Here is a 13,340-nt window from a genome sequence, read left to right on the forward strand (position 1 = left end):
ATCCTGACTTGAGTAGTTGTGTACCTTCTGATGTTTTACAGCCTGGGTGTCCCCCAGGGGTCAGTATATTGGGCACACTCCTATTCACCACCTCTCCTGGGTACCATCCTCCTTCCAATGACACACTGATGACACACAATTCTACCTCCCTACTCTAAAACCACTGATTCCAAACCTGTGGGCCATGAGGATATTGTAAGTGCTCCCTGACGAGGAATTTCCCATCACCAAAGGACATTTAAATATATTGATATTAGTCTATACAAGCCCAGCTTTGAAGCTCTGAACCATGCTGTGAGAACAACAGAGCCTGACACTTTGGCTGATTCCAAACCTGTGGGCCATGAGGATATTGTAAGTGCTCCCCAAGTAATTGGCAAACCAGTACGATTGTAATGATAATATTAACATTAATATTTGAAATTTGAAATATATCTTCACTGTGATACCAATAAATAGGAACTTAAAGTACAGTATACTACTAGATTCAAGCTGGAACACAATCGATTGATCATTCAAATAAACAAGCTCTGAAAATGCAAAGTGGCCACATGGGTGGGCTGCGATCACAGAGAGTTTCAGTTAGTTCACATGGGTGGGCTGCGATCACAGAGAGTTTCAGTTAGGCCCTGGTCCAGAAAGGGTTGGGAACCTAATCACTGCCCTCGCTTTTTACCTCCCTCTTTCAAATGCCTTCAGGACATCATGGGACGGGTGAGCAGGAACCTTTTGAAGTCCAGTGGCAGCAAAACTGAGGCCCTATACTCATTGGCTCCAAAACCACCTTCAAAGCCCCCCAGAACATAGCCCCACTTATCACATCTATCTCTCTCTCTCTCTCTCTCTCTCTCCCTCTCTCTCTCTCTCTATATATATATATATATATATTCTCTCTCTCTCTCTCTCTCTATATATATATATATATATATAGTGTAGGAAGCGTAAAAATGAACTAAACAAAAACAGGATATTTACACTACCCATAACAACGGGTCCACGGGCCACAATGGGTCGTGGCGGTGACCCTACTGTATGTCCCTGGGGCAGCAGGTCCCAGCAGGGCTTTCATCTGCACTGCACCCAGGCTCTGGAACCCCTATAGCCCAGTCCCTTCCCACACACATCCGACAGTCAGACGCCTAACAACATTCCAATCCCACCTCAAAACCCACCTGTTCAAACTGACATCAGTCAATGTAATGTACTGTGGGTTTCTCCTATGTCCTTTGTAGTGTCCCTGTGCATGTCCCTGCTCTACACGTGTCAGTCCCACTTTTGGGGGCATTTGTTTTTGTTAGTGTTAGTGTTCATATGTTCATGTTTGGTCTCTTATACTAATGATACAGTAACTGTATCGGGAAAAAAATATGTTAATTTCAACAATCAAAGTATAATATAGATATGTAAATAGCAGCATATTGTATTGTTTGACTTTGTATCGTATTGTTTTGCAATGCAAATAATCGATTGTATCGATACTAAGTACATGTCAGAGAATCACATATCGTATCGTCAACGATGTCGTGATGATTATCGTATCGCTGTTAAAATGTATCGCTACACCCCTATCTTATACTACACAAATATACATGTTTTTTTTTCATGCTTTCATGCTGTAGGTGATCCTGTTGTGAAAGGCAGCACAAACAGAATGTATTAGCCTACCTTGTTGAAATGCTCAGCTTTTTGCAGCTCATCAACATAATCAGGCATCGACAGATTGAGCCTGGTCTTTACATCTTTCACATGCAGCACGCCATCGCCTAGTCTGGCCTCACAGTGCTCCCAGGTCTGAAAAAGAACGGAAATGAAAACCACAAAATCACACTCCGGTTGTCTTTTACTTTCAGAAATACAGTATACAGTATACTGTTAATTTAAGCTGATTGGATTAGCCTGGCTATCCATTCAGAGGCACGGAAAACCACAGCTAATCAGTGACAGATGGTTGTTGGTGACCTGCAGGTGCAAAACAAGTCTCACATAATGCAGTAGCCAGGTGTGGATCCAGGTCGTTGAATCACAAGGCTGACATAGTATTACACATATGGCACATATGGCTAATTGCAACAAAGACGACATGTTTCAAAAGTCACCAAACATGATGAGAACAAACAAATAGCCTCAGTATCACTTCTAGATTTGATATCTTGTGAAAAAATTAAAGAATACAAAAATACAAAAGCACTGGAAAGAAGCCTGGAAAGGAGCCAGCTTAGGTGGTTCGGGCATCTGGTTAGGATGCCTCTCGGGCGTCTCACTAGGGAGGTCCTTGAGGCACGTCCCACTGGGAGGAGACCCCGGGGCAGACCAAGGCACAGTTGGAGGAAACACATCGACTCACTGGCCTTGGAATGTCTCGGGATCCCCCAGGAGGAAGTCACTAATGTTGCTCTGGAGAGGGAAGTCTGGAACACTCTGGTGGAGCTGTTGCCCCCGCGACCCGACTACGGATAAGCGGTTGAAGATGGATGGATGGATGGACAAAAGCACTATGTGTGTGTGTGTGTGTGTGTGTGTGTGTGTGTGTGTGTGTGTGTGTGTGTGTGTGTGTGTGTGTGTGTGTGTGTGTGTGTGTGTGTGTGTGTGTGTGTGTGTGTGTGTGCGCGTGCGCGCGTGAGTGTTTACTGTCAATGTCCCTGGCTTGCTCAGCTTAAGTTGGATTTGGTATTAGTTGGCATTAGTATAATTTATGATATTAGGTCATTTACAGTACACACGTTCCTTTGACCGTATATCACATCTTGACAAGTCACTACAGAGCCTCTCATTGTTTTGCAACCCGCAGATATATTCTGTTTCATCAGTGGCAAAGCATGCAGATGTACACAGATGGTTTCAACAGCAGGCCTGAACACAGGATTGCTTCATCATCTCTTTCTGCATCAAGCAGTTCAACACAGTAAAGCATTTGTAACTCAGAGAGTATACAAATGTAACCAATAGGGTCCACATAGTTAGGATGACAAAATACTCATAATTTGTCCTTAAACCAGTGCAGTGCCAGTGAGGTGTGAGATAAGACAAATCTTTGACAGTAAACTACAGGATTTGAGGTTTAACATTCAAGCAAGTATCTTCAACTATTTTCAGTATATTTCAATGACACATTATTTTACGACCAAGTTCACGATCTGCCCATACTAAAAATCTAATCCTAACCCTTTTCATAAAATGTAAAGAACAATCTGCACATAAAGATGATCATGCCCACTGCTAGTGTCTAGTGTGTATTCTACTGGATGGCTGTAACAATTGGCTGTATGTCACTGTATGTCCACACCATAGGACACCACCCAGAACCACTTAGCAGTATGGGATAATGGGAGAATTGGGCTGTTGTTCAGTGGAGCCATTCAACCACAGAGACTGAAATGGAACCCCTAATTCACTCTATGAAACAGCACAAACTTTCAGACTCACAGCACAGCATGGGTAGTACAGGCAGAGTAGGCGCAATAGATCGTGGAGAGTGTGAAAGAGGGTACGCGGTGAAATCCTCAGTGTTCATTTATCCATTCGTAAATCTGTCAGTATACAACTGGAACCTTAAGGGTCCATGGTCCATGCTTCCAAATGTATACTCTCAAAGAAAACAGCCCAGGTACAAAAGGAGGAGAAGCAGGGAGATCAGGCCAGTATGTGGTTTCAAAACGTTTCAAATAGAGCATTTAGAGAAACCCCAGTAGGCTCCATTCAGGACCCACATTTACAATCCATCTCCGTTTTCTCACCCCGATCTCTCTGTGTCATTATTTGCCTCTTTCAAAGTTTCTAAGTCTTCCATTCTTCTCTCTCTCTCACCCTCGTTCACTTTGTGAAGTGCTCTCATTATTTCACTCTTTCTTGTTTCAGCCTCGCTCTAATTATTTCTTATCTTTGTTTTTCTGTGTGCTCTTCTTTCTCTCTCTGCCTCTCTGTCCTACTGTATCCTCCTCCTCTCCATGTGTCCCTGAGGACACCTCACTGTATCCTCCTCTCCATGTGTCCCTGAGGACACCTCACTGTATCCTCCTCTCCATGTGTCCCTGAGGACAGCTCACTGTATCCTCCTCTCCATGTGTCCCTGAGGACACCTCACTGTATCCTCCTCTCCATGTGTCCCTGAGGACACCTCACTGTATCCTCCTCTCCATGTGTCCCTGAGGACACCTCACTGTATCCTCCTCTCCATGTGTCCCTGAGGACACCACACTGTATCCTCCTCTCCATGTGTCCCTGAGGACACCTCACTGTATCCTCCTCTCCATGTGTCCCTGAGGACACCTCACTGTATCCTCCTCTCCATGTGTCCCTGAGGACACCTCACTGTATCCTCCTCTCCATGTGTCCCTGAGGACACCTCATTGTATCCTCCTCTCCATGTGTCCCTGAGGACACCTCACTGTATCCTCCTCTCCATGTGTCCCTGAGGACACCTCACTGTATCCTCCTCTCCATGTGTCCCTGAGGACACCTCACTGTATCCTCCTCTCCATGTGTCCCTGAGGACACCTCACTGTATCCTCCTCTCCATGTGTCCCTGAGGACACCTCACTGTACACTCCTCTCCATGTGTCCCTGACGACACCTCACTGTATCCTCCTCTCCATGTGTCCCTGAGGACACCTCACTGTATCCTCCTCTCCATGTGTCCCTGAGGACACCTCAAAGACCTATCTCAAATAAGTTCCTGAACAGCTCTGGTGTGTAAACACTCACATTTTGACAATGTTGTGCATTTAGCCTAATTTATATGTTGAATTAACACTTTCTGGCCCTCAAAACGTATTAACCCATTTAGGACTAAGGCCGATTCTAAAATCACCTTCTAATAATACGTTTTCTGAAAAATGACAAATATTTATTCAAAAAAACTCAAAAAGTATTCCTATATACAGTACATAGCAACAATAAACCTAAAAGGGGTTCCCGTCCTGAAGGGTAAAACACCAAGGGGTTCCCGTCCTGCCCTGAATGGGTTTTAAAGTCAGTACTTAAATAGGTATAAGGTCTAATAATATTGATATCTTGTCTCTCAAGGCAAGTTAATATCCATAGCACATTTCAACACAAAACAAATGCTTTACACAAAACAGTAAGCATTAAGACATCAAGACAGTACATCTCAGATTTCATTGATCGGGTATTGCCTGTGAAATGGGAGCTTCCTGGTTATCGATCAGCAGATTGTGATGTCACTCTACAGACATCAAGGGCAGGCCTGTCCATTAACGTGTCATGGATATCAGTGCACAGGCCAACACCCAGACTGGACTCATTCTTTTGTATCTGGTTGCACTGCTGTCAGTCAGTATTAAGCTGAAACATCACAGGGTTCTTTGATCTGCCTAGTCAGTGTTTCTCAAACATTTTCATGTCAAGGACCGCCAAATTGAGTACTTGGCTGCGGTACAATCTCACAACACGCTGTAGATCACCAAATCTGTGTTAGCGGTTACAGTGTTCATATTTTTTCCCGGGACCCCACATTGAGAACCAGTGAATTAAACGATGAGACCCATGAGACCCCTCACTGTCTGGCACTGGTCTTGATTTATATACTGTATCATTCCAAAATAAAACACTTATCCAAATAACTGTAGAAAGATTGATGGGATATCTTGACAACATAATCAGCGAGGACAGCCCTCTCTGCCAACACAAATCCTGACATTAAGCCAACCATTGTTGAAACCTTCTTGTCAGCAGAACTAATGAAATAATTGAATTAGTACATTCACTATCAGCTTTAAAAAGAGTGTAATTATCTAGGAAATTTAGCAGATGTTCTTATCAACTTACAAAGTACAAGGCTGACATAATGTCACGAACATTGTCTAACAACAACATATAGTGGTCAAGGTTAGTGAGTAGAGTGAGTGAATGAGTGCTAAGAAAACACATATGTGCTACAAGGCCTTATAGGAGGTAAACTCCAGAGAAGATCCCTGATGGACGGACGGACAAAATACAATCCTTCTGTACATGGAAAGTCCCTCTCGGCAGTCCGGCGGGACTGGGAACTGATACTAATTTATAACTAGTTATCTAAATCAGCGGTTCCCAAACTTTTTGGGCTGTCTACAGTAGATATATATATACATTATGTGGACATAAGCTACGAGACATCTATTATATTTCATATCCACATATATGCACATATACTGTATGGCATATATTCTGCATATTCTTGCCATATATTGGCATATATGTTCATATATTAAAAATAACACCATAGCACCACCATTAGCCTTTTCATGTCACGCGCCCCCTACAGGGCACTCGTGTACCACAGGGGGTGCACGCCCCACTGTTTGGGAACACCTGATCTAAATAATCAGCATATCGTTGCTGTCAGGCAGAAATCGCCTATCTTCATATTGTCGCTGTCGGGAGGAAATATATATATCTTTCCCCACCAGTACTGTACAGTACAGTACAGTACACTATGCAGTACCTTAACTATGGACTCGGTGAGCTCTGTCCTCTTGGCCAGCAGGTTGTGCAGGTTGTCCCACTCCTCCTGCAGGTTTCCCAGCTCCGCCTGCAGTTGGACCTGGGTGTCCTCGTCCCCCATGGAGAAGAGCTGCCTGCCCACCTCCAGAGTATGGATGTAACTGCACTGGTACCGCTGGAACAGCAACTCTGTGTGCTGGAGGAGGAACAGAAGGGAAGGTTCTTCTTGATTTTGGACTTGAATGTGTCATTTGGCCTATTTTGAGCGTAAATCATCACTTGTATTTGTGAAACCATATTTCCAGAGACAAAAATATATCTATGTTTTCATTCCCATGTATACACGTTCTGAATGCCCCTGCCGACAGATTCAGCAGCGTAGCTCGGAATCTGTCTTGAGAGATTACATGTTAATAATGTATAATAGTGAGTGGGAATAGCGACCTGGAGCTCCTGCAGGGTTCGTCGTAGCTGCGGCAGGCTGGAGCGGGCCAGGCCGGCAGGGGGCAGGAGGTTCTGGGTGCGGGACAGGAACCTCTGCAGCTTCCTGAGGCTGCGGCTATACTGGTGCCAGTGCTTCACCAAACCCTCTACCAGGGAGCGCCGCTGAGCCGCCCTCTGCACCGCGCCCTGCCAGTGTTCCCTCAGCTGGGACAGCTTCAGGATGAAGTCGCTCCTGGATGCATCAACACACGGAAAGATTCAGAATGAACATCCATTTAAAAAAGACCGATTTCATTCAGTGGTGGACAGTAACAAAGTACATTTACTAGAGCACTGATTCCCAAACACTGGGTCGGAACCCATTCGTGTTTTGTTATATATTAAAAAAACAGCAAACATTTTCATGAATTATAAAAAAATTATAAAAAAAATAATTCAATGATTTCTTTTAAGAAATGTCATGAATAAAGAAAAGAAAAATATAAGGAAATCCATAAATTAGAAAACAAATGTTAAAGAACTAATGAAAATACACAATCTACAAGCTCGTTGTGCACTTGTAAATCGGCTATTTTCACTAGTTTTCTCTCTGGCCAAACGTCTAATCTTTCTTTTGGGTCACGACTTGAAAAGTTTGGGAATTTTGTGAGTGTTGAACGTTCATAGAGCCACATCACAGACAGACAGCTGTTACCTGTCCTCTACTTCTCCTCTGTGCAGCAGATGAAGAGCTTCAGTGATGACAGAGTGAAGGATCTGATGACCAATGGACAGCTCCGCCTGGAACCTCTGACGCACAAGAGAAGAGGAAATACCGTTTATGTATGCTATGATGCACAACCAGGTATTCATACAGTTTATGTACGCTAGAATGCACAACCAGGTATTCGGGTCAAAGGTCCTACTCCAAACTCACATACAGACAAAGGGACACACAAAGCTATTCATTGGAGACGGTGTGCACCGCTCAAAAAAAGAAAAGAAAAACTAGTGATTTAGAAGGCATCTGTAGAATTGGCCTCAGGTCTCTATGAGTTAACGCTGTTGATTTTGCAGTGAGTGTATATAGATGGCAGGTGTGTGTGTGTGTGTGTGTGTGTGTGTGTGTGTGTGTGTGTGTGTGCAGAGTATGTATGTGTGCACCTACCTGGTGCGTGCGGAGCTGCTCTCTGAGGCCAGTGTAAGTCCCAGCCAGGTCCACGGCCAGGCTGTCCTCCATCCTCTGGAGGAAAGACATCCAGCCCTCACACTTCTCCTGGAACTTCTGTCTCATCAACGCCTCCATCTGCAGCTCACTAAAGAGACAGACATAACGGCGTGGAACAGGTTCACTCACTGCTCTCCGCCTCACATAGACGCCTCAACACAGCTTGTAGAGCTGATTAACCTTCATTAAAATGTTGACAACAGCATTCATTCATTCATTCATTCATTCATTCATTTGTCCACTCACAGAATGACGATCATTCATTCATTCACTCAGACTAGGTATGTTAATAGTTAATCATTAATCGCTGTTAAGAAATTAGTCAATTGACTGACCATCATTCATTCATTCATTCATTCACAGACTGACCATCATTCATTCACAGACTGACCATCATTCATTCATTCATTCATTCATTCACTCACAGACTGACCATCATTCATTCATTCATTCATTCACAGACTGACCATCATTCATTCATCCAGACGGACCTGCATGTGTCCATGGAGGTGTTGGAGGTGTGAGCCCAGCGGTGGTTGAGGCTCTGCAGGCGCTGAGCTGCTTGGTCTCCCAACGTCACACTGTGGCTCAGTTCATTCACAACATCCAGGTCAGCCGTCAGACCGCAGAACTGCACCAGCTCAGACTAATGAGACATATGGCGGAGACACACACACACACACACACACACACACACACACACACACACACACACACACACACACACACACACACACACACACACACACACACACACACACACACACACACACACACACACACACACACACACACACACACACACACACACACACACACACACACTGGATGTCTTTTGTTCTTCTTCATTTCTGATTACAGTACATTTTTTCCTGTTCTATAATTAAAATGTTCTATATATTCTTGTCTCCAACTTTTTCAATAGGCCTATTATTTTTCCAGGTACCAATACATTGACAAACCCAGCAGTCCCACTTCAACTGAAAGTTAAATATGGATCAGATTAAGAGTAAATACCACATAAATAAGGCTATAGACATTCTTGTAGCTGACCCTGGTTCCAATCCAACCGAAATCTGCATGTCAAGTTCCCCCCTCCTGCCTTTCCTTTCTATCTGTTCACTGTCTAAATAAACCATACCCCCCAAAAACAAATCACAAATGAAGTGAGTCTTACCTGGGTTACGTCCCTGTGCGCTGTCCCTGACACATGCTTCAGTCTGTCCTGCCAATCTCCCAGGTGTCTCTCTAGAGACTCCAGCATGTTGTCAAACTGCTGCACTTGCCCTAAATCGTCCTACATGACACGCACACACGCACGCGCACACGCACACGCACACACACGCACACACACACACACATATAATCCAATTTTCTGACAAGTTAAAAGTCTACTGTTAGTTTTGCTCAGATGAAGAGTCATTCACTAAGCTCTACCTGCATGTGATCCAGCGTCTCCTGAAGGGTGTGGCCAAGCTGCAGGATGCCACCAGACATCAGACGGCTCTCTGACTGGACCAGGGCAGCGGCTGAGGGCTCCAGGTGGTCAACCAGGACCTTGGAAGCCTGTAGCACCCCCTCCAGGTCAGTCTGCAAAATGTCAGTCCTTTCCTGGAGAGACTGCATGTATGACATGTAGCAGAGATTACCAACACTAAACACTGAACTGCTTACTTACAGTACATGTCCAGCGGAGTGTCAGTCTGAGCCTGGGTCAGTCTGTGTCCTGGTCTGTATGTCCCAAGTGTGATGTGCTTGTAGAGCTGATATTTAGATCTGGTCAGCTAAAGCCCGATTTCGACTGGAGCTTTAGCACCACACCACACGGCACTATACACCACACCACAACACACCGCATCAAAATATCTACCGTTTCCACAAAAAGAAGTACCCCCTCGCAGTACCCCCATCCTCTCCCCTCCTGGAGAGAATTTAAGCTCGCTATGCAATGTAAAGTCATAGGTGTAGTGGAGTACTCCACTAATGGTGATTATAATACAATATAAATGATTATAATATATTTCAACTGTGATAATTCTAATACAATATAAAGTATTATGATGTATTACAATGATGATAATACACTATAATGGATTATAATTGTGATTACAATACAATATAAAGTAGTATAATGTATTACAAATTTACAACGGCAGAAGTACACAAAGTACTCACATGAGCAGCCTGTATCTTGGCAGTCAGCCTCTCCGCCGTGTTGTCCAGTCCCGGGGCTCCGTCCAGCAGAGCTTGGGCCTCCTCCTGCAGGCTGTGGAGACGCTGGGAGAAGGAGCCGGCAAGATGGGCGTACGCTCCCCACACCTGCAACAACCTCTGGCCTCTCTGCAGGTGACCATCCAGGTCAGCACTCACCTGAGCCCACCTGGAGGCGAAGGGTCAAGGGTGAATTGTACTGTAGTACACGCAATGTCAGGTAATGTTGTTGGGACAAAGGGGTGTGTGCGTGCGTGCGTGCGTGCGTGCGTGCGTGCGTGCGTGCGTGCGTGCAGTTACCGTGCTCTCCCTCGGTCTCTGTGCTCAGAGATGAGTGTAGTAACAGACGGACTGATCATGTCTCTCAGAGAGGACAGAGTTTCAGTCAATCCATCCCACTCTGTGTCTGTCCCCTCTGTCTCTGTACGGAGCAGCTGTTTACGATAAGAACAAATACAGCAGTTATTCCCCTACTGGAACAAAATAGTTCCAAGATCTAACATCTGTGCTTAAAAAAGGAGTTCCCAAACCTTTTCAGTTTGAGACTCAAAACAGAGATTTGATGTGTCCCGCGACCCCCCAAAAGCGACAAGCTCACATATGTCGCATTGCAAAAGAAATCTACAAATTTTGAATTTTATTTGTATTTTTCAATTTGGAAAATGAAAGAATATTTTTAAACATGTTTGAAACAAAAACAAAATAATTGTAGGAAAGGTTCAAATAATGGGATATTTACTGCAAGTGGTTAGATCTCTGAACACAGGTGCGACATCATGTCCATAATGTACAGTATGGGCATCATCAGCAGTGAGTAATTCATACAACTATGTGTCTTAAAAAAAAAAAAAAATAAGGTCTGTGCAAGGTTTAGTACACGTCATAAGTTGTGCCTGGAACCCAACCTGTAGTATTTCAATGACATCTCTCTGTGCCTGGAGACAGAGCTGAGGGTTGCCGTGGTAACCTAGAATATGGGACGTCCTCAGCGTTTTCAGCTCTGCCTGTTTCAGTCCGTTGCCCAGACAGTTCCACAGCTCCTGGACACGAGCTAACCTCTGCAGCACGGTTGAGTTCTGGACATTGATAGACAGAAAAGTTAGCGAGACAAACGGCAGTACAAGCTTGGTGACTTTTATATAAAGAGTCGCACTAGTTCCAAGATGAACAAAATTAAGGACCTTCCCTACTCTTACAGCGTGGGTTCTGCAGGAGGCAAGCCGTCTATAAGAGGGTCAGTCCACATTGTAACCACGTTGGAACCACGCCGCTCCCATGTGGATCCCGAGATCCACACAAGGACCCCCTCTAAAATGAGATGCTGCATCTCAAGGGGCTATACTGTATCCTCACAATAAATTCTGACCAAATTCTGACCACTTAAATTAGAGTAGATTTGTATGGTTCAGCCTCACAAACCTCTGGATCAACTCCAAATTCGTCGTGCACACCACCGCTAGGCTAACGTAGAACCCCATTGGTAGTCACACGTTCTAATACCACTTTGAAATATAATTCTTAAATGCATTTAAGAATTATATTTCAAAGAACGCGGTATACCATGGTATTAGAATGCATGGAAATGGAAGTCAATGGGGCTCTGATTGTCCAGACACCATTGCTTACATCCTCCCCTTGTTAAGATGGACAATAAGAAAGCATATAGGATGACACTGAGTAGGGGAGGTGGAGGAGAGAAGCCACTAGTGGGACTCAACCTCCTTCCATACGGAAACAGCTCCCGGTTCAACACTGGGGTCCAGAGAACTCACCTGCTTCATGAGAGCTGTACAGGCCCAGATGGCTCCGTCTATCTGACAGACAAAACCACCATCTCTGCTGTGTTTCTCTCTTAACTCCTGAAGAACAGTCAACTTCTGTCTGATCATCATGTCATGGTCCTGATAAACACACATGAACAGTGTTTTTCCCATAACCACAGTCTGGATATTTTTCTATTTCAATACAGTCCAAGGCAAAAACAAGAGTTTGTATAACTGATTGGAACTTTGATTGAAACATGCACGCAAACATGGGAATCAATAGCAAAACGATTATTTCTATAATTCTGATTCAACACCACACCTCACAGGTTCCAATGTGTACTGCCACTTCTGATTGGCTGCTGGGTGTGAGGGCAGAGGTCAGCCAGGCTCTGTGAGACGAGATCCAGCCGGTCAGCTGCTGCAGTCTGCCCTCTCTGTCTGCCCTTCCTCTCATCTCCTGCTCCACTTCCTGGATCTGGACAGGACATTTAGTACATTCATTTAAAAGCAAGCTTTCTGAGGCTCTTAATTTAAATGTTTTCACAATATATTGATTCTTAACTCCTGTAGCATTAGGGAATAGTTGTGCAAATATATGCATTTGTGCTGCTGCAAGGCAGACAGGTTGAGCCAAGAGAAAACAGAGCAGACTGTGATGTTTTCAGACCTGAGAGTTGAGGGTTCCCCGCAAGCTGAGCCAGCGGTGGTTGATTTCACCCAGCTCCTCTGAAAAGTGTGTGTGTTCACAGCGACCCCTTTGGCTATCTGGAGTAGTGCATGTATGTAGCACTGGTTGATTTACGTAGTCCAGTGTGGACTGGTGGGCAGACAACTCTATGTGACACTCCTGAGGGAGGGAGAGGCACATTTTGAGTGAAGGAAGGGGAGAGAGAGAGAGAGAGAGAGAGAGAGAGAGAGAGAGAGAGAGAGAGATCACCTTGTAGCAGGTCAGAATCTGGGAGAGGTCTGTGCTGCTGTTGGAGGATGGGTGGTTCAACCTCTGATGCTGTTCCTCCACCCTGGACTCAACAACGGACAGCCAGGACTGCAACTCTGCCAGGGCTTCCTCCTGGGACAGAGTCTCTATATACCTCTGTGGAGAGGAGAGGAGATCGATGGAAGGAGGCCAGTAAGGAAAAAGCAGGGAATTGGAGAGGAGAGAGAGGAGAGGGTGATGATAAAGGAGACAGCGTAAAGGGTGGACAGAGAAGGCAGAGAAATTGGGTTCACACCAATAACAGGGGAGAGTGCTACAGCTGATGTTCAACACTAAT

At 44.8% G+C, this 13,340-nt stretch overlaps 1 protein-coding gene across 1 annotated transcript in view; it reads right to left on the reverse strand.

Moving 5' to 3' along the window:
- The window catches only part of syne2b (spectrin repeat containing, nuclear envelope 2b), a 181,926-nt gene that overhangs the window by 41,210 nt on the left and 127,376 nt on the right, over positions 1–13,340 (reverse strand). Inside the window, exons 101-115 of the mRNA XM_079527437.1 lie at positions 13,004–13,159; positions 12,734–12,913; positions 12,386–12,541; positions 12,073–12,201; positions 11,206–11,376; positions 10,601–10,734; positions 10,265–10,469; positions 9,527–9,709; positions 9,267–9,386; positions 8,581–8,735; positions 8,030–8,177; positions 7,577–7,671; positions 6,883–7,114; positions 6,440–6,634; positions 1,666–1,791 (exon numbers count right to left, since the gene is read on the reverse strand). Of these exons, the coding sequence (XP_079383563.1) occupies positions 1,666–1,791; positions 6,440–6,634; positions 6,883–7,114; positions 7,577–7,671; positions 8,030–8,177; positions 8,581–8,735; positions 9,267–9,386; positions 9,527–9,709; positions 10,265–10,469; positions 10,601–10,734; positions 11,206–11,376; positions 12,073–12,201; positions 12,386–12,541; positions 12,734–12,913; positions 13,004–13,159 (2,385 nt within the window). The remainder of the gene's footprint in view (positions 1–1,665; positions 1,792–6,439; positions 6,635–6,882; positions 7,115–7,576; positions 7,672–8,029; positions 8,178–8,580; positions 8,736–9,266; positions 9,387–9,526; positions 9,710–10,264; positions 10,470–10,600; positions 10,735–11,205; positions 11,377–12,072; positions 12,202–12,385; positions 12,542–12,733; positions 12,914–13,003; positions 13,160–13,340) is intronic.

The sequence above is a fragment of the Electrona antarctica genome (assembly GCF_951216825.1).
Source record: "Electrona antarctica genome assembly, chromosome: 18".
NCBI classification, from domain to species: domain Eukaryota; kingdom Metazoa; phylum Chordata; class Actinopteri; order Myctophiformes; family Myctophidae; genus Electrona; species Electrona antarctica.